At 38.4% G+C, this 22800-nt stretch overlaps 1 protein-coding gene across 10 annotated transcripts in view; it reads right to left on the bottom strand.

The window, feature by feature from the left end:
• WNK1 (WNK lysine deficient protein kinase 1) overlaps positions 1-22800 on the bottom strand; it is a 104771-nt gene that overhangs the window by 49745 nt on the left and 32226 nt on the right. For all 10 annotated transcript variants that reach the window (XM_037388421.1, XM_037388422.1, XM_037388414.1 and 7 more), the window contains exons 2-4: positions 20168-20340; positions 15221-15441; positions 12971-13128 (exon numbers count right to left, since the gene is read on the bottom strand). In XM_037388421.1, the coding sequence (XP_037244318.1) occupies positions 12971-13128; positions 15221-15441; positions 20168-20340 (552 nt within the window). The remainder of the gene's footprint in view (positions 1-12970; positions 13129-15220; positions 15442-20167; positions 20341-22800) is intronic.

The following is a 22800-nucleotide window of genomic DNA, read 5'->3' as shown; positions in this document are numbered from 1 at the left end:
TTATCTTAGATACGGTGAAGTTTGTTATTTTATCAGAATTTCATCAGGTGAAAAAAGTGTGTTTTAAAATTCAACATCCACATTCATATGGTTATTTGATCCATTAAAGGCAAGTTAGGTATTCTTAAAAACACTAGGTTTTCAAGTTACTTTAAACACCAAAGTATAAGCTACCCAGAACTCCTCTTCACAATTTTTGCCTAAAAACATGTAGTATTTTGCATCAGTTAGATCACCAGACTACTGAGTCAGTGGTTTAACATCTTGTTCTAATGCAAGAGATAACAAAAGTAACATTTACTACATAAAGTACAATCAGTGTTGCGTAACTTTTACACCAAACCAAAATGAAGACAGAGGTGGTGTAACATACCCTCATCAATCTCAAATTTTAAAAAATAGTTAAATTTGGAGTAACACCACAGGTGGAAAATAGCAGAAGTAGCAAGTGCTCCAGCCTTGCTGTTCAGGATTTTAATCGACAGTTTAAAAACTACAGGGAAAAAATTACAGTCAAGTTTAAAAGCTGAAGACCCAAGCTATGCAAGTGTAAAACAGTCCAACGGATTCTTCAAGAATTCTGATGCACCCCCAAAAATCCTTTGCTGTGGCTAAACACACTTTACAGAGCTGAAATTCTTACTTACCTCTTTAACACAATCCTTGTGAGAGCAGCAGCAGTGGGAACTAACAATTACAAATACAGGACAGATCTCTCTTTTTGTAAAATCCATCAGGAAAAGACACACGCACACACCAAAGAGTTAAGTGCTAGTTTCCGATGGGAATCCACTAGGCTGTGGACTTAACGCACAGCAGAAGGAAAGCAGACATCAATGTTAGAAGGGAGCATTGTTTTCTGTTTGACACCTCTTCTACTTTTCCAAGTCCAGTACATGAGGCTGCCGTGATCTGAGCTTAGTATCTGCTTTTGCCACTCAAATACTGAACAGAATTGAAAGAATCGGTAAAAGCCAAGGGGTAAGCGTGCCCTTTCGGGCCTGCCCAGCTAACTGCAAGGCGGGGGAAGAAGAGGCAGTGCAGGGATCCTTTCCTTCCCGCATGTCCCCGCCCCACACCCCGTCCCCTCCCCCTGGCTGCTCTGCCTATTCTCCACCCAGGTTTAAGCCTGCATGGAGGATCACCACCCAGTCCCCTCCTGCTGCTGAAGTACACTTCCAAGCAGAGGGGAACAGGCCTGTCGCCCTGTTGTTCTGACCCAAGGCTGCCGGTACTAGTTTTGTACAGGGGGGTAAATACAGCTGCCGTTTCTCCTCTTTCCATGGAGCTACAGAAATTATACATACAGCTGACTACAATTTAGTCCTAACAGAACACACAAGTCTGCACTGGGATAACATAATAGATTCCACCTCCCTCCTTCCTGGCAACTGCATTCTGCTACCATTGGCAACATCATCTGCTTTCCTTTTACTAGGTCCTTAATGTAAGGGAATAGGTATTTGAAGGTAATTTTCAAATTGTTCGACAAAGTTAGAAAACCACATTGCTGCTTGTTTTACACCACATGCACACAAATAATCTAGAGTTGTATTTTTGAATGTCTTTTGCTCGACTTTAAACCTAAACCTGAAGTCCAAGGTGGTTTCAACCCCCCCCCCAGTATGTAGATTCAAACAGCCGTTATAAAACTTGCTTACTAAATGAAAATGACTTGTCCAATTCGGGGCTTTGTGTGTTTTTGGAAGGACATCAGGAACAATGCTAAGAAAGACCACGTACACCATTCTGAAGTTTGAAATTATTTTTGACCAACTAGTGATGATAGACTGTGATAAAATTCAATTTCAAATCAAGATCACTTTTCAGCCAAAAAGAGCATACTTGGTTCCTCAAGTATACCACAGTTATCCTAGTGTTGTTATTATATCACATGACATCAATGTTGCAAAAGCAATACTTTTAGATCTTTTACTGAGCATTTTAGAAATCCTCTCCACCAGCTGTGAATCTCTAGAGGAGTCAAGGGAAAAGGGATCATTAAAGATCCTGCTATGTTGATTGGCCTTCCAACCACTTAGCTACGACATTTTGTAACCCCAAAAAAGAAATAAACTGTTGATTAACATCTCCACAGACACACTGCAGTCAAAGCAAATCTACTTCAGTGGAATAAAAATCTTAACATTTTGCACTGGTAATTAAGGCTACACTTTTCTGGGGTACACCACATGACCTGCAAAGAACATTAAATGTTTCAGCTTTTAACAAGCACCGAGTCCACCTGTCCCAATCTAACCACAATTCTTGCTTGGTTCTTTCCAAAGGTGCTATAAAAGCAGAGCTTGAAAGAAATCTGCTGTAACTGATTAATCTTCTCAAACCAAATGTTCTAATGTTGCAGTCCAGAGGCTAATAGAATCGGTAGCAAAGTCAAATCACACAAACAAAGTAATTAAAGTCTCTACATTTTCTTTTTGCTAAGTTGTTACCATTCTAGTTTGTGCCAGTCCCAGGCTGCCACAAACCATTAATTCCAGGAATTTAGACAGAGCATATGATTCCAGTGGAAAACAAGCCAATGGTCCTACCTCCTTCCCCACAGTCTCAAAGAAGCCCCCCAGGCAATGGTACATATGGCATTTAAATTGGTTTACCCCATGATCTCCTAAATTTCACCACCTGCTATTAGTTAACTTACCCAGCTCTCAAAACCTACATGTTTAACCATTTCACCACCTTTTCCATCTCTATTCCTTCATCTTAATCCTGTTGCCTGTTCTAGAAACAATCTTTCAGATTTAGTCCTTAATTTCACACAGGGCGCACCCAGAACTAATCAATAATTCTCATTCCAGTCCAATCAAATACCTATTGTGAAAAGGAAGAATTCAGTTTAAGATCTACTCGGTTCAAGAGAGATATGGGCTGCTTACAGAAGATGGCTTTTATCTTTCTTGTTAAAAAGCAAGCTAGAGTAGTTGAGACTGCGGGGGGGGGCAGGATTTAAAACAATGCAACACATCTAATACATAAAAATTTAGCTTCTCAGATTTCAGTATTTTCATAGCAATTTGAAAATTTAGCTTCTCTGATTTCAGTATTTTCATAGCAATTAATCCTGGACAATTGATAATTCTGCCAAGAATTAAATCAGTAAATCCTGCAGAATAAGCCCTGCACCAGATCACTATCCCAACAGAATAAATAGCATTACTGCAATACAAGCAGTAGGAGCAGATGAAAGCTTTCAGTGAGCTAGAGTTAGCTCATGAGGCACTATTTAGACTAGGACAGGCCTAGTTTTCGTCTCATCAAAACCAGCAATTGCACCTTTTGAACTCAACTGAGATCAAAATTCATATCTCAGCTATTCGAGAGCTCTATGTCACTGAAATAGCTTAACCAGTTGGTCCTCACCCTCTGCAATGCAGGTGTGTAAGTAACTTAAGTCCCATCATTCTTAAATTTCTCCAGACCAGCTGTCTTCACAACTTGCAACACCACGTTTGCCTGGATTTCACAAATTGTAAAGGACAACAGAGGTACTATAGTATTTATACAGGCCTGCTTGCTGCAGCCCAACTGATGACAACTTAGAAACTTTTCCTCCTCTATTTACCACGTACTCTCAATTTGAGCCATTAATAGAGGCCAGTCAAAACAGCAAATAAAAGCTCCCAAACATACATGATTAAAAGTTGTTATACACAGCACAGAAGGTATATTTGTGTTTTGAGCGACACATCCATACTAACTGCTTATTCCTAAAGTTTATGAGGTTGCTTAAATATGAGATAATCTTGGGTGAAAAGAATAAAACTGACTCCTCATTTGACTAGCCATCACTGCTCACTGTCACCTCCACATCTGTACTCTACAACTGGTCTCCAAGCCCAGGGAGTCACAAGACACCGACTGCTTAACCAACTTCTTTGCCAGTGTCTCAGTACTGCATTTTTACTTATTAAAGCCAAAGAATTTAAAGCATTACAAACCTTACAAGACCTGTATAGTAGGCTACAGTTCTGCTCCTGTTTCTACACAGTTAAGTTTGAACATGAACTAGCCATAACTCTTCCTAGAAATCGTTGGCTGTGATCCTTTCCAGCACTCTCAAGTAAAAGGCTATAACAAAGCAATAAACCCCCCACACACTGTTATCTGTGACAATATCAAAATACAGATTATGCTATGCACTACTGCTGAATACAGACCATGCCTTACAACTCACTCATTGACTTGCCCAGTACACCAGGCATCTTAAGTTTTTACTTTAGACATGACAGTTCACTGTACTTCAGCACCTTCAGGTAAATATCAACCTATTTCAGAAGTCCTAAGAATCTGGAGCCCTTACGACTAGCTAATTTTTCAGTTAAAAAGTAGATTAACGACTCTCAGCCTACTGTAACTGCACCAATTCTAATGAATAGAAGAAACTTCTCAAGCTCTAGAACAGGAAATTTTGTAACTACAAGGCAGGACACAGTTCCTTAGTGTTTAGCTGGCGAACAATTAGGATACTGGTGCACATTAACAGTGAAAAGGGCCTCGTTTAGAAACACACAGCATGAGGATGTAAGTTCGAAACAACAGTAAAGTCTGACTGATCAAGTGCACCGGGTGCTAACTTTTCAGTTTTTGCTCTTGCACAAGAGTGTAAAAGTAAGATTAGTTTAATCTGTTGTGCACTGTTCTCTAACCTCACGCTTAGGAGCAGGGATGCCACCTATATCATGCAAACAAGAATATGCAGGGGTGAACGTCCTGAACTAGCTGAATGATCTTCTGCTTTATTGAGACTTCAGCTTGGAAATGGCTTTAAAAAAAAAAAAAAACAGACATGCTTGGACACACATTTCAGTGCTATAAATTTAGAAATGCTACAGGGACATAGTACTAAAAGTGTCTTCTATTTTCAGTATGGAAAATATATTTTTGAAAAAATCAAACTAGATTTGTTGCATTCTCTGCTTTAATCAGTTACCATTCTGATAGAAAACCATCATCTGGTATTCATCTTTAAATTCAAGTACAGCAACAGTAATTCAAAAGCCACACATCTAGTGGACTCTGAACTGAATTAAAAAGAATGATCCAACATGAACTACAAAATACATCTGGTACCAGAACTAGCCCTCAAAAGATGATACCTACTAAAAGGCCTAGGATAACATCGCAAACACCAAAAATAGCGCACAATTCAGACAACGACCAAAAGTCATCATTCCTTTTATGTTATGACTTATTCCAGTAGGACTTAAGGACTTCTATTTACATACCAAAAGGTTCAACAGTTTTGAAGTACGGTCTTAAAAAGTACCGCTCCTATGCAGAAAAGTTTATGATGGTGGTAATAGGTGGTAAGGTAGAAAAGTGTCTCAGATGTTTATCTTAAAACAAAGACACAAGCTCATAGTGTTAGGAAGTTTCCAAATGCTTACACTAGACAAAAAAAAGCAACAGACTTTTCTCTTCAGCGGAAAAACATTATGCATAATAAGCAACAGAATTTCTTATACATGTATTTTACTCTATTGTGTGTTTCTACTTTTGGGAATAAGCTATATCTGCAAAATCACATTCAACTTTGGTGACCTCCACTCTTTCATACAGCAGCAAACAAAAGCGTTCAAACAGGCGTATGTGCCCCCATGTCACTGCCTGCTCTAGCAACAGCTCTGAGTAACTTGGAGGTAACTATAAAGGGTTTATGTAGATTTTGGTGGAGTCCTGGCCTATGAATCACATCATAACCTCAAAATAACTTATTATTACTCAACACCCCTGTGAGCTTCCACAAGACTAAAACTGTCTTGGACTTACCCCATTCCTAACCCTGTGCAATTGTAGCAGTACAGTTGGCAGGACAAGAAATAGTAGTCCACGCATTCCTAATGTCCGTATTTTTGACTAGTGGCACTACACTGACAAATAACATTAAACTACCAGTCTCCCCACAGTAACGTTTCAGTGATTTGTTAATAGTTCTTATCACACTTCAAAGCCAGGCATTATAAAAAACACTTAGCACCTCCCTGTTCCTAAGAAAAGTCACTTTCCCATCTCTTGTTAAATTAATCTCTGTTAATCTAAGAGCTAAACAGATGTCAGTACAGGACATTATTAAATAGTATCACAGTTTTAAAAGGCCTGATCCTTAATGGATAATGAACTTTGAAATTTTTTAAACATACACTGTTAACTCAGTACTCTATGAACCTATTTAGGTTTCTAAAAACACATTGGAAACTGCAATACCACCAAATTTTAGAATTTCAGATTTTAAAAATACATCAGATCTTGATTTTATGCAACTCTACCAAAGCTCACACCCTTCCCTGGCTTTTAATTCCCAATAATTTTAAAATCATATCCAATTCAAAATTGCTAAGAGACACGTTCCAGGCTCAGCAGTAAACAATATAAATAAGAAAGATCTTCTTTCACTTCAGACCAAGTTTTTTTTACACCACCATTATTAACAACACAGTTTTAGTTGTCATCTAGAGGCTTTTGATGCTGAATAGTACGGATGCCTTTAAGAGCAACTCATAAGCTACTATTAGAAAGGAATTCAGTTGAATGAGCCTTTTTCCTTCCAACCTCAGGTACCATCTGCCCTAGCTGTGCAAACCATTCAGCATGTTACATCTCAGTGTTCAAGCTGATCCCCACTTTTTTCTACTTAGTCATTTCTTAAAGACGACTTCTAATCTAACATGCAAAGCTTCTTGAGATACTAATGCTTCAAGACCTCAAATTCCCATCTTCCATTTTTAAGGCTAAGATTTCTGTCACAGATTCATCAATTCAGAACCTCCACCCTGGAAGATTATTCACTCTTTAAGACATTCCAGCAAAATGCCTGCAACTGAGTTAACAGCTACAAGAGGCAAGTGGAAGAAGCTTAAGTATTCTTTAGTCCATTCAGCATGATGCAGAGGAACTGCATCTGAAGTGATTTTTTTTTTCCATTTGATACTTAAGTACATGAAGTTTCTTCTTTCAATGAACACAAGAGTTTGCCATGTTTTTCAATTAATCTGTTTCCTGTGCTTGGTTGAAGATTTGTGGTCTCAGTATCTGGTTTAACAAGACTGCTTATTCTGTTTGAGGGTTACCTCCCCCCCTCCCCCCCCTACTTTTCCATTGACTTTTTTCTGCAATGCTTTTTCCACTTGAAAGCTTGATAGGAAGGGCATCTCTGTATCTATCTGAACCAGGCCAAGAAATCAAGTTATTCAAGGTAAAGAAACAGAGTTTTACATATGCCCAGAAGAAGTCACATACTGTTTTCAGAAAGCAAAACAGGACGTTCATCAATGTGCATTATGCACTTCCATTAAAATGAATCATAAGTCTAAAGGTTAAGCATTTATATTTGCTCCCTAGGACCCCTCAGGAATAAGGAAAAAAGAGCTGGGATATTTTGCCCATTGCATCTCTACTGAAAGTGAGGTAGTTGACAAGTCTAGACAATTATGATGTCTAAATTTTAAGACACTAAAAAAAAAAGATTAATTTCATCTCAATTGACCAAACTACAGCATTTTGTAACTGCCTGGTTGCTAGCCAAAAGCATGACCTTCACACTAACCAGTGAGCTTCAGTTCCCACCAGTTAGGGAAATTAAGGATTTTTAAACCAGTTAGACACTGCCTAGTCAGGTTACTCATTATGTACCTTGTTCCCTTGGGCCTCTTTTTAAGCTCTGTAGATCAGAGAACAAAAATGTTGTGCCCACTCTGTAGAACATTTTAGTACATTTTTTTTTTTTTTTAAGTCAAAATGCAAAGTGGTTTTTTTTCCTCTTCTTATCATAAGGCCAGCTCACAAGGCAGACATTTAAGTTTTGCACTTGTCCTTGCTTTCACCAAAAGTTCAGTCTCTTCTCTGCAAACAACTTTGTCAAAGTAAACATGGAGAAAATTAAGTATAGAGCACAAGTTCATCAGGAGAACTTAGAAGGTAAGTTACGTAATGGGAGGGGGTGAAAGAAAAGAAAGTTACTGCTTATAGTCAGCTGATTACCTTTTAAGCTAAGGATGGTCTTACTGCTTTTGCAATGAACATGTTTGGATTTTCATGTTAGTAGTAGATATGCAAGAATGAGACAAAACTGCCTAATAAACCCATAAACTGTCTTTTTTACTAGTCCCTGAACGAGTCAATCACCTAGAAAATTTAAGACTTGGGACATCCAAGTATTAGAGATTGAATGATCAGGCTCTCTACACAGCTATAAAAATAATCTGTGCTTTAAAAAGAAAGCTTGAAGGAAATATAGTGTAAAAGTAATCAATATCTATACCACATCTGCGAGTGGTAACTGCAACATGAGCAAACAAAAAAAACCAAGCCAGCCTTCGAGGCAACTGCATGGGTTACACTGGTCTCACCAGAGGCTGAGATAAAGTGGCTGAAGATACTGCAGTTAGTTATGCCTTCACTGCATTGCTTTCCAGACAAACTAGATTATAGAACAGACATCTTAAATATGATTTCTTAAATATCTGTTTTCATTTCAATGCACATGTAAACCCATTTCAAATATTTCCTGTGACAAATTGTTTAATTGAAATATGCATGGAACAGGCCAAGGAAATACCAGTCTCCAGAGAGGAATGAAATCAGACGGGGAAATCTTCCTCAATTTTATCAAGATACTACACTCTTTTTTTTGTGTGTGTGACTGAGTATGTAACAGAATTAAGTATCTTGATTATGTTTTGTATTGGAACTGTCTGTATTGCTCTGATACGGTGCAGAATTGGGGGAAAAATTTGGGGGGCAGGGAGATTCCCTAATCTAGTAGCATATCACACAGACAGTTGTGTCTGCACAAGAGGGCAGAGGAGGAAAAAACAAACAATAGGAACAGGCAAGACTACCTTAATAGTGCAGCTTATTTTCAATTATTTGCAGGCTTAGATGTTTTTCCCCAAGATCAAGTAGGCAGCAATAAGTACCCACTGGATGCATTCAGTCCCAGCTGAAGAGATGAAGAGACATACCGCTTACTCAGAAGAGGTATTGTTGCCCCTAAATAAGGTAAAAATCCCAGGAACTGCAATTTCTTTAAGTACTAAGCACTAATTTATTTGAACCATTTCCAAAGAGCAACAGAGGATAGCTTCAAATGAAGTAAACTGGTTTGAGACAAAATTGCAACGTTACGATTTAATGAAAACAAAGAGGAAAGCTAGGCTCCTTTATGCAGTGACAAGACATGCAGATCTCATTTTCCTTTCTCAAGAAACTGCTGGTGATAGGGTCTGGACCAAGCATGCCGGGGGATGCAAGTACAAACAAAGGTCAATACTCATGTCAAACTCCTGCCAGCTTCTTAGTTTTATAGTTCTGGTAGGTTCTGCATAACACCTTGAGCCCTACAAATTGTAGACAGTTGGCTTTATAAACCAGGCATTTACTCAGATTCTTCTATTGAAAGAATTATTCTAGTTCAAGTGAGCCAGAAAGACAATTTAAATTACATTTCTGTTTCTTGGGCCAGGGAAAATTCAGGAACCCCAGCACTGCTTTAAGGAAAAACAAACTTCCCAGCAAGACAATGTAGATAATATAGACAAGCATCTTGCTAACAGCAGACTCATGCAGCAGTGCCATTATCCAAGATGTGAAGGAACAGTAACTGCCTGGGCCAAGAAGTCTAACCTTGTAAGAGGAACTTTAGCCTTTAGATCTGGTATCTAGATCTTTGCTCACTTAACTGTATTATTTAATTAGAAAACTGCTTCCAACCATGAGGGAAGACCCTGAACAGTAAGAGTAGAACACGTAACAGAGTACTCTGAGCAATCCTGGCAAAACACCCAACACAATGCTGCAGTATCTGGGCATCAGCTAGAGCTATTCTCATCACAAGAGGTTTAAGTCAAAAGACAATGCAGCTGAAGGCCAGCCTAACAACAAAAAACCCCACAAGAAACCACCGATGCATAGCCAAAATTGGATAAAAGAATGTAAGCTAGTAGTACCAAGTCCAGACCTGAGAGGACACCCTGGGCATTAAGACACCTTTTACAGAGACTTTTATCCCAAGCAATATCAAGGCTTTAAGCCAATGGAGCAACTCTGCTTTCTAAACAGTTACTGCAGAGGGGGTGCAGGTAATTACTTGAATTTAGATACATACCACCTGCACTGAGTGGCTGCACACTTTAATCTTACTGCCTTTGGGGTTTCAGTGGTTTTTAAGCTCCCACATAGCATGATCTTCCAGGACTGTCAATAGAAGACCATTATTATTATTGTCTTTCCCTCTGGTCTCTGTGTAGGTATTCATCTAGGGAAAATAATCCTTTCATTTAAGGCACAGCAGGACTACAGCTGCAGCCTCAAAATATTCCTAAACATGCCTAGGAAAGCAGCAAACTAAGGGGTTGAAATTGAAATATTAAACATCTTCCACAAACCACATTTACCTTCCAACGTGCATTAGAAGGAAAGACACTGGTAAGTACTGTTGGAGTCACTTAAACAGGAAGTTTTCTGACTCCAATGTTATTGATGTTTCACACACTGTCCTTTTAGATACTGAATTTCTCAACTGGTTCAACCCTCACCCATAACTGCAGACATTATCTAAAGTCTCCTTTGAAATGAAAGAAAAATCTTACTTCAAGAGGGACAAGGGCAGAAAGTTTTATGTCTCTTTCACATTGGCTCACAGAGCTTTCACAGAATGCAAAGCATTTTATTTCACTTTCATAACATGGTTCTGCTTTCCTCATTATAGAGGAAACACTGAATTCCACATTATCAGTGAAGATAGGTTTGTGTTTTATTTTCAGATAACCTTGTCTTTCTTTACTGAAAGCCTTCCTTTTTAAGTTATTCAAGTTTAGTTTGTGGTTGGTTGTGGGTTGTTTTGTTTTAAACAACCTGCTTTGCAACTATAATGAAACAAACACACACAATTATACCAAAGCACGTAGCCTTTCATTCTCTGCCTAGAAGCAGATAAATATACATGTCATTTTATTCCTGTCCTTTGCTTCTTCTGAAAGAAAACAAGATTTCCTTGAATTCATATTAAGGTACATTTTAGAGCTCTCGAGCACTACATGAAACAGCGGGGGGGGGGGGGGGGGGGGGGGGGGGGGGGGAGGGAAATCAACCTTTAAATTCAATCTATGAACCACCAGCAGCAGGGTAGAGTAGAAGGTGGTGTTGGACAAACCAAAAAATTACCAGTGTTTCTGATCCGCTTAGAATTTCAACACTCAACCAAAAATAGTGGGGGGGAAAAAGCTTCAGGCATAATAAACAAGTGCTAAGTTGAACCCTAGCAAGTCTCCAGATAAGTTTGTCCCCCCACAAGCCCCTACAAGGCTTTCCAATTATTAAGTACTTCACAGACCATGGAAAAGACAGCTTTTTAAGACCTGGGGATTTCCAAGCCTGAGCTTGTCTCAAAAGCTGATTCTCACCACAGTCCAGTTCCTAGTACTTTTTAAGGAATGGGCAGGGCAGTTAGATCCGGTATCTGTTCTGAGAAAAAGTGCCCATCCAAATTATGCTTCTTTAGCTCTGGCCAAGACACATACATAAGCACAGCAAAAGTTACCAAAACAGTTTTAGTGGTACAATACTTTAGTTTTCTTTCACCGATCCAAATAGCTTGCAGAACAGAATATGCTGTAAGCAAAGGCTAGACTTCACACTTGTTTTTCCTCTCCATTTAGAAAATTACCGATAAGCCCACCAGCATGCAAAAAAAAAAAGACACCGTATACCTGTATATACGGATAAAAACTTAGCCTAACATCTGTTCAAAAAAAAAAACATTTATCCCTTCTTTCTTCCTCCTTCTGTGCCTCTCAAATATCCCACTTCAAACAACAGATAGTTTCATTTCACCAAGCCTTCCTTCAGAATTCATTGTTTTGACATGAAGACCCTTCCACATCTGCTACATCAGTAATTATATCTGCTTTTTATAGTGAGAGCCATCAGGAATGCAAGAAATTTATTTTTCCAAAGCAAAGCAAGTTGTTTAGTAAATCCTCAACTTCTCCAAGATATATACACAACAAGATTAACAGGAATTTATTCATCCATGGACCAAATAAAGAGGTAAGGTTTTTTTCTCTCCCTTTGCACATCCACATAGGTATTCTGAAAATAGCAAGTTTTCTACTTCCCCAAGTAGCCACCTCACTATTCGTTCTGAATATTTAGATCAGAATGTTGAACATGTGCAGTGTTTTACTGCACTGGTGTATGGTCTTCACAACATTGTTTTAGCGATCATGAAGTACATTTAGCCACAACCATTCTGAGCATTCCCAGTACTACAGTTCTACAGTTTCCACTTAGTCTAGTCAGATGGGCAAACTGAAATCTCTCTCTTGCCTTCTCAGCCTTATTTGGTTTCACTTCCAATGCCTCCACCACCACACTTACCAACACTTTTCAGAGTGGAATACCTTCCTGCTATTGATCAAGTATTTCCACTGCATAATTGTAAGAAGTGCACCCAACACAGCAGCCCAGGGCCATCTGGAATTCAGTAAACTGTTACCTTAAAATTGCTCTAGGTAACAATTTATTATTTGCCTTGGCAGGCAGCTAAGCCAAAGCGCTCTGAATTTGTGATCCAGCTTTATTTCAGAGAACAAAGTTACCAACTAATCTTCAAGATTAATACTTCCACCATCCCCCCAGTGGCTTAGAAAACAATCTGTTACCATTCTAATGTGTTTTGTTGTTTGGGTTTTTTTTTTTAAACCCTATGCAATACCTTCTTAGATACTGAAAGAAGAGTATGAACACATGCAAGATGTTATTTACATTCACATAGTTTACAGGCTACTCACTGCTTGGTAAGTTGAACCATCCTATAACTTTACACCCCTCCTCCAAAATCCTCTAATCAGCTTCTCTTCCCCTCACCACCCACACAATACCATGCTGCTCAGCTGTACTCTTTTGCTGCTAATACTAGTAGCTTCAGAATCAGTAGTGGGGAGGAACTTACACTGGTCACTCGACGGTAGATCTGCGCAGCATTTTGGCACTCAGAATAAGGATACTCAGACGTGGCCATCTCTAGCATACACATCCCAAAAGCATATACATCAACGGATTCATCATATTTCTCCTCATACATCTCGGGGGCCATGAACTCTGGGGTACCTTAAATTAAAAGAACGATTCAGACTCTAAATGTCTCAAAGCGAGCAGAGGCTGCTGGCGTTACTCACCGCAGGGGGAAGCGGATGGGCAGACCTGTGAGACAAGAGAAAGTGGGAGGCAAAAAGAAGAGGGAGGAAACCCTTAGTCACTCTGTTGCATCAACATACTTTGTGAGTCTCCCATTGCAAGGCCTTTATGGAATAAGAACAGCATGAAACAACTGATGCAATTCCTCCTTTATGTCTGTTAGTTAACTGAAATATCAGAACAGACTGGATCAGGCTGCAGTCAAATGGAAGGGAGGGGATAAGAAGAAGAAAACCGTAGACTAGCCATAGGCTGCAAACCAAATACTAAGGAGAGTTAAGTCACTTACCTCTTCTCCCTGTAAGGAAGGAGGCACGTTAAACCTTGTTTCAAAAATTACCTGACTGCCCTCTGCTGCAAAAGAAGTAGTATTGGTAAGAGCCCACAGCTAGTCTCTGACCTGGTGCTCTCCATCTACTTTTTGAAGTAGAAAGGTTCAGGAAAGGCCTTGCAATGAAAAACTCTATTGCAAACAAAAATCTTCATAAAAAAAGGATAAAAAGTAATTTTCTGCAAAGGCCACTCACCACAGCCCTTTTTCTTCATATACTTACCTTCCCACCTGCAGTATATTTATAGGCCTACTGCAGATACAGGCATTAGTGAGGGACATCCTACAGTCAAAAATACTCAGAAATACAGAGAGATTGAGTTACAGGCATAGAGCGTGAGATTCAACAAGTCCCATTTAAATAGTGCGCAGAAAGTTATTGCCCAGAGAAGCATCACAGCGTCCCCCCTGTAACCAAAGGGACTTCACTGTATGAAATTTACTTAAAGCCAGAGGTGCAAGTTTGCTTTTTGTAAATTTAAGCACAGAATTACTTCCTGCAGACACCAGATTCAAGTTTACAGACCATTCTATAGCCACATTGTTTGTTTTCACCACACTAAATCAAAAAAAGATAATGTAATTGCAGTCTTTTATCCAAAGGCTAACCATTAACAGATAGCTAGATATGAAGTGATAATTTTCCAATGGAGAAGACTAGTATGCTTAAGAAAAATGTTTGGTGGTTTTGTTTGTGGTGGTTTGGGGTTTTGGTTTTTTTTTGGTTTTGGGGTTTTTTGTTTGGTTGGGGTTTTTTTTTGTTTACACTGTAAACTTTTCTTTCCTATTAATACTCTGGTTAAGCAGGAAATATTTCATCAACAGCTTGCAAGACAATTTACAGGTATACACCATTGATCTCATCCAGGAATCTAACACAGGACTGTTGAGTAATACTGCCTTTTAACAAACTCTAAAGACCAAGAATGAGAGCAACTTCATTCCCTGCAGTCTATTCACCCAACTATAAAAACAAAGCTGATAAAACCAACTCTTTCAAGAATTCACAATAAAGACTATACTAGTTCCATTAAGACAATTTCTGGAAAAGGTTTTTAGTGGATACACAAGAACAGAGTCAGTGTAAGGCAATACTTCCTCAACACATCCTCCCAACTTGCAGAAATCCACATTCTATAGACTCCCCAAGTAAGGCATTATACCACAGTCTAACTGCGATATAATATATATCTCTATATTGACTTTTTAATGTACCTTAGTTTCTGATTGCTCACAAAGTCTAAGAGATTTAATATTTAACACTGGTGACAACAACAAAGGTGGCTGTATAATTAATGCTACACTAAATATCAAAATTTTGTTTGGTCACCAAAATACATTTGTACATTACTGAAGAAGTATCATAATAAAGCTTGAGATTTTATGTAGTCAAGAGTGGTTTTATCAGCAATGTTGCACTAAACTGTCAGGCAGGGCAATGAACCTCTGTTCCAAAGTACTTAATATACAAATACCAAAAACACAACCAAAATTTCAACATGTAATCTTATCAAGGATGACAGAATGACCTCAACAGTCAAGAAAAAAAGCCTACGTATTTTCAGGCTTTGACCATGCACCTTTGAAAATGTATTTTCAAGAATAGCTCTTAGAAGACTCAAGTTCCCAAACAGATAGGCTGGCTCACCAGCCTCCAAAACAGGAGAGGCTCACCTATCACACTCTTGGCAAAAGAAGCTCGTTTCAGGGTTGCCAGACCAAGGTCTCCAATCTTGACTGATCCAGTGGGGCCAGTAATGAAGATGTTGTCACATTTTAAGTCTCTATGAATAATGGGAGGAGTACGCGTGTGTAGAAATTGTAAGCCTTTCAGTATCTGACGACACCAGCTTCGTAGTACTTTAATTTTCATCACTTTGAACCTTTTCAAATACCTAATGAAAAAAATAACAGTAGGTTAAACAGGTCTGCTAACAAGTAGTAGATTATGCTGTATCATTTGCTGTTCTCAAGTAAAAAAGCAGTAATTAAAGAGATGCACAAATTTCAACTTCACCTTCTATTTTAAAACCTACCTGTCATTTTAAGACTTCAGAGGAGCTAAAGATGATTCTCCCTCCTAAAACCTACTCCCTTTTTTCTAGCCAGGGGACTATAATGCTGAAAGATAATTATGAAATGCTTTATCTATAGCTAAGAATTTATCTGCATACAAAATAATCCTATGGTAATTAGGCAGTTGGCTTGCTTAGTTTCAAGGCACTGCTTCCCTGACAAAGAGTTAGAGGCTTATGTATTACAATTCTTTTATCTATTCATTTATTATGTTTTCTTCTCTTTTATCCTGAACCTGCTTAAATAGTTAGCACCTTTTCCTTGATTAAATATAACTAGGTAGGAAGGTAGGGCACCAGAGCCAAAACATCAATAACAACCACCTAAATACAGAGTTCTGCAAACTGTGTGAGAGCTCTGAATTCATTATACCTTAGTTATCAGTATTAGTCAAAGCACTCTGATCAAGTTTTCCAGGTTACACTTCAAATCTGCTTCAAGTTTACTTGTTGAGTTGTCAAGCAAATTAGAAATTCTCAAGAGATCACTTCCCTGGTGCAGGCAGGACAAGGCTTGATAACCTGGATCTGGCTGGTACTACTCACTACTTCAAAACTATGGACAAATAATTGATAATAAGTCAGTATCCTTTTGCAGGCAGAATGTGACCCAATCTTAATAGTTCTAACATTACTGCTTTTTAAAATCCCATGCCAGAAGAATCAAATTTCATACCAAAAGTATTTTCCAGTGCTTGTGACCTAAGATTATGATCTTACTCTACTCCATAACTTCAACAGATTAAAGATACCACAAGATGAATAGCCTATGACAGTATTCAAGTGCTTTCCAGCAGTGTATTCTGACAACCTCTCTTTGGGTAAAACAATTCGAGGTGAAGAGTTGTTGTTTCCTTCCCTTTGAAAAAGAATGGGCTAAAATACATTTGGAGAAAGGAACTAGCACGCTGTGTAGAACAAGAACTTTATTCTTATTCACTCTGTTGCCAGAGTCTCATATAAGGACCAGTTTCATGCTACTTCAAGACTGGTAGTAAATTCTGTGACCAGTATGGAGTCTAGCAACTACAATCTTAAAACAAAACCAAGTCATGTTCAATTATTCCATGGTAGTGTTCAGTCTCTTCTCATATCCACTTAGGAGAAAAAGTCTTGATGAAATCACTTGAATCAACGCCAACATAAAAAATGCAGTATATTAATCCCTTTTGCTTTAATTTCTCCAGTTCAAAAGAAGATCTGGAAAATCAAGTTGCTAGCAATAATCCTACTGGTGAAAACATCTGTAAAAGCAATCGGGACCCAGCTCCAGAGGAAAATTAAGTCTCAAAACAGAATGTAAAGACAGGCAGGGAAAAAGCCAAGCCAATGAAGGAGACTAACTGAAGGAAGTTCTGAATCACATCAGCTACCACTTGAATTCTCACTATTGACACAACCCTCATTCATGTCTCTTGAGCCTGTTCCAAAGATCACATGGCAGGGGCACTTCAGTTCAGCATTTGGAATCCCTAATTACATTCTTGGTTTCAAATATGCTAGTCTACTGCCAGCTTCTCACTGTTAAAGGATCTGGGTCCAACCATCACCCAGCATCCTGCAGTGTTGCTGTCATTTTTCCATAACACTTATGAACAAAGTCACATGTCACTTAAGGCAGAAACCATTTTAAAATGGAATTGTATATAAATACAAAAAAATACACAAACCACCCTATTAGCCAGTATGTTTTCAGCTTTCCTAGTATCATAGGAGAATTCAAGCTTTAAGAGACCTCAGGAGGTTTCTAATCTAAGTTTCTGGCCAAGGTAGGGTCAGCCATGAACTGAGTTACAGTTCCTCTGGGCTGTATCCAGCTAGGTTTCTACTATCTCCAAGGATGAAGCCTGCATAACATCTCTGAGCAACCTGTTCCACTGCCTATCACCACTGAAACAGCTTCTCCTTCCATCATTCTTAACCTTTTGTTTCAATTTATGCCTGTTGCCTCTAATCCTCTCACCATGAACCACTGCGAAGAGCCTGACTCCCTCATATGCCCTGGAAGGCTGCTGTTAGGTCCCCCCAAAGTGAGACATCATCTTCAGGATGACCAAGTCCAGTTGCCTCGGCTCCTTCTCACAGAGCAGGTACTCCAGCACCTGACTATCTTTGTGACCCTCCACTGAAACTGCTCCTGCTTAATCAGCATCACTCTTGTCTATTTTACAGGGTAGTAGTGAATTTAAAAAAAGGTATTTGATCCTTCTACAGAATACAAGCAAAGATAAGAACACAAAATCTCCTAATATTTAGCTTCAATGAAGAGAGAGAAACAGGAACTAGAGTTTGGCTTTCTGTTTCAAGGTTGTTGTTTGGGTTTTTTTGTTTTGTTTGGGTATTATTTTTTTCAAGCAGGAAGGCTGCTGACCTATAGCATCTCAGCTTGAGGAGCTATAGGAAACCCAACTAAGCTAGTGGAATAGTTAAAAAGGTATGTGTCCTACCAGATAGCTGACATATTCATTTAAAGTGTATTTGGAACACACAAGACAACAGCCTTAGGCAAAACTAATGGCTGAGACCTAGGTCAGAGTAAATTGCTGTCTTTATTAATCATGTAATTAAGACTTAAAATAGACAAGTCCATCCCCCCCCAATATTTTAATTCCATGATAGTATACGATATCATAAAGTAGTTTATTTCTTTACAACAATGAAGTTGTAAAACTTTTCCAGTGGTATGCAGAAGTTCAGGGACTTCTCTTCATGCAAAATTAAGAGATTTGCCCAGACAGCATTTGAAACAAACGAGTCTACAACATTTTAACATTGTGCATATATAAACTAAATGTAAACAAATATGAAAAAACATGAAGAAAATTTAAAGATACCACCACTTCCTTTTAACTTTTTTTTTTTTTACATCAAGTGACAACAATGTCTATGTCCCAAGTCTCCAAGAAAGGAATGTATCACCTGTATTAAATGCAGGTAATGTAAACATACTGAAAACACATATGGAAGTAATACTCAGTCAGCCAAATATCATAATCAAACAGTGTGCAGCATAGATCTAGGAATACAACACAGGTACATGAAATAATAACATTAAATTTTGCACAACGGAAATTTCCCATGTAGTTTACCTGTCCAGTCTCAAGTGAAGTGGAGAATAATAACCTAAATCATAACACAAATAATACGATGGGGGGGGGGGGTGGGGGGTATGTGTGGAAATCCACTCAGAAGCCCACAGTTTAAAAGATCTTCAATTAAGCTGCCTATTAGTTCTTTATGGATAAAATAAAAAACCTTCATACTTCAGAGTACAAGTTAATCCTACAGCCAGCAAATCTGGGTTATTTCTTTCTACCAACACTATAACTGTCTATTATTACTTTATCATCTTGCTTATTCCACCACACAAACTCAAAAACTAAAATTTGTGAGAGGGAGGAAAAGAGTAAGAAAGGAAGAAAACAGTAAAATCTAACACTACATATTCTAGCATAAAATTAGGGAACCTTAAAGGCATCCGTACAAAGCTGTAACGCCTTTATTACTGCTTTGAAAACAGCACATGAAGCAACAGGTACATTATTTTGTCTGAAATACCTTAACAACCTCAGAAAAGTCTTCCGTGAACATATAGCTTAAAAAAAAAAGTGGCCATATCTTTAGCCCTGCAGTTCAAAAGACAAACACTTCGCTGTAATTACAGCCCAGACTCCCCAAGAGCCATTTTTACCTTCTTTAAGTATGCCCATTTGTGGCTATTAATAATCATCATTCACAGGCTACTTTAACTAAATAGACTGCAAATTCTTTCCAGCTCCTACAGCCTGTTTACACATTTAGGGTTTGAATGCCTCTCCAAAACTTAAATGGGCACCGCATTAAGACAAGGACCCACAATCCCTGAATTTCAAATGCTGGTAGTTTTATTTCCAGTAGATTAACGATGACTGGGTGCTTGCAACAGGTTTCTGCAGTGCAAGGCAAAGGCGGGATTTCAATGTAACTCCCCCCAGGCTCCACACACCACCAGAGGGACCTCGCAGCAGTTTCATGTGCTGGTGTCTACTGTTAAGCCTGGCTTAAACATAGACCTAGTTTCACTTAACTACTTCACAGGTTGAAACTGCTCCCACCTGCATACTTCCAGATTTTTGCTAGGTACTACTTCATGAAGTTTCATTTGTACTGTAGTAACACCCAAAACCTCCCGAAAGAAGTGAATTAATTCATGCTTTGAACTTTACAAACCAGCTCCTGCTAAATGGAAACCAGCTGGAGAGGAAAATGAAAAATTCCGAGAAGCAAAAATAGAGTATTGTCTTTCTGAGCTCTCAAAATCTGCAACTTTTCTGTATGTGCTTACTAGGACATCACAAGGAAGAATCTGACAAGCTTGCTAACTTAAAGGATGTTTTACCATACCCTGCAGTGCTAGTAAGACTCTCTTTAAAGAGAAATTTCCCTTCAGAAAGTCTAGCCCTCAGCAAAAGGGCTCTGTTCTTATCTATTCTGAAATAAGATCTATTTCTAGTGCTCTGATTTTGTGCTGATTTTTATATGCTTTGACATGCCTCAATTTACTTACGTTTTCAGTGTTCCTGATGTCATGAGCTCTGTCACAAGAACAATACATTTTTTTCCTTTGACTGTAGACTCCCAGGAATCGTAGAACCTGACAATATTGGGATGCTGAAGCCCTTTCAGCATCCCAGCTTCCTCTTTAAATCTTTGTCGCTCTGACTTGGACAGCTTCCGATCCTAATGAAAAAGAAAAGGTACATAAGAAAGCTTTGCTTTATTTCTTATTCGGAGGAGCAGCAACTTGAAAAACAGCTGGGTACAGTCAGCAAACAAGTAAGAATGAGCAGTCTTAAACATCATTCTGGTTTGCAATTACCCTTAAATACTCTATTTAAAAGACAGTCTATTACAGTCTTTTTTATCATATTTTTCTCCTTACAATCCGATTGCTCTCAGAAGTAAGAATTGCAAGTCTTACCTTCCTGTTCCCTCCCCCCCCTACTCTAACACATTTGGTCATTGCCTGACTTGAGGTGGAAGGAGAACATAATGTCCTCAAACATTCAAGTGTCCAAGAGCAAACAAAATTGGATCATTGATTATGTTGTACATAATCTTGTCTGTTACCAGTGGTCAGGATTTTATACACATAGGAATAAAGATTATTAACACTCAGAGCATAAAACCTCTTAACATATAGTATGTACTTATTGCTGTAGAACAGTAATTGAATTGAGTTTTCTTTGATTAAAGGCATAACCTCTGACTGAGCAAGTTTCCTGTAATCTCGCATCAAGGAAAACAAAAACGTAACTCACACTAGACAGAAAGCAATCCTTAGGCCAGCCACAGATCATGAAAAAAGATTCCTGGACAATACCTTGGTATTATCTACCAACATCCAGCTATCAGATATCACCACTACTCTGAGTGGCTATTACCGGAATAAGCTGCACATCTCCAGAGAAAACTGTCTCCTTGTGGCATTCACTGTTCTCAGCTCACCAGTGCCTTACCAACACACCCGTCACACCAGTCAGATGGATCGACTGGCACAACTTGGATCCACAAGCAGTTTATATTAAAAAAACATTTCCAGATATACTTAAAGCCCAGAATTTCAGAATCATTGTTTCTAACAGTTACTTAGGAATAACCAGTAACCTTTGTCAAGCTTGAGCAAAAATTTTAAGTCACTTGATTTCATGCTTCTTTTTCAATTAAAAAGGAGGCAGTAAAAACATGCAGGGTTTACTTAATACTGTTCATAACCTCCTATTGTCCTCCAGGCATTAATTCCTCTTTCTGTTTACAAGTAATGTTTTCTCAATACGATTCAGCCACGCTAGTATCTAAGCCATCTGACAGTCACTTAAATCATTGACTTAAGAGGGTCACAGTATCTTCAAGCATGGAAAAAAATTAATTTCCAGATGAAGCTCCAATTTTCAGAAGTGTAAGAGTCTTCCAGGTGAAAGTTTGAAAACAGGTTTGAAATTACCTCAGGGATCAGTACCTTACCAGTGCCTATGAATATCAAACATACATACTTTCACAGTTCTTAGGAAGATGCCAAATTCTTAAGCCTCACAAGTTTATAGAGCTCAAAAGCATTCAATTCCACAACTATTTCACTCTGCAGGAATTAGTACTACCAACTCTTCTCACTCCTTTATAGGCATGCTTGCAGAAACCGAATTTCAATGTAACATTTTCATAAATCCACAAACATTTAAGTATTCACATCCGCTTAGGTGCTGGGTTTCCTTAATATGGAAGTAGTACTTCCATTTGAGCTATCTTACCCATCCAACAGCTTTCCTCTCATTGCAATTAACAGGGCAGCCAAAGTTCTGTTCCAAACCAGTTAATACTGACTGTTACAAACAGCTGTGATACAGAAAAGCAGTGAGCTGCAATAGGTACATCAGTCAACAGACCATACACACATGCTTCTAAAACACTGAATGCTTCACACAATACAAAAATCACAACAATCATTCTTACAGCAAAATAAATCATTCTTCTCAGCCTCTGCTGAGATTCTTGTTCCACAGTATCCACATTTCAAAACTGGTAGATGCAATTATTATATATAGTAATTATAGAAACAAGGCTGCAACAATTACTTTTAAATCACATTTAAATTTAGCTATGTAATATGAACACCTGCATTCATTTTTGTCCGAAATACCTAATTTTATACATACGTTTGGATTAAATTTCCTTTATTTTGTGCAGTCTAAAAAGTTACCTACCACAAACAGTACTAACCAGTTTTAGACTGCACTTGACATTAAATTCTCATCTTAATCTATGGAAATCTCATCTCCCTTAATGGCCTTATTCAGTTTTCCCCACCACCATACCACCAGCCCCAAACAGAAACTAACCGTGCTAATCACTTCTATCAATGAACAGACTCTTAATGGGCATGCATATGCATATTTTGACTCATTCCTCTTCCTGGTCACATCAATGGTAGAATTGAGTTCCTGCATAATATATCTGTGATGTTTAAAAGGGACACTCAACACTTCAGTGCTGATATTAAAAAAAAACAAAAAACAATACACAAGACAGGGACAACATACTAATAATTCAACACTTCTTTTAAAGTCACAGTGCCCTAATGATCTGGGACAAGTCTGGACACAAACACAGGCCAACAAATTTCACCCAGGGCAGACAGCTCTG

The sequence above is a fragment of the Falco rusticolus genome, chromosome 5 (assembly GCF_015220075.1).
Source record: "Falco rusticolus isolate bFalRus1 chromosome 5, bFalRus1.pri, whole genome shotgun sequence".
Taxonomy (NCBI): Eukaryota; Metazoa; Chordata; class Aves; order Falconiformes; family Falconidae; genus Falco; species Falco rusticolus.
This window is presented reverse-complemented; position numbering and strand designations above follow the sequence as displayed.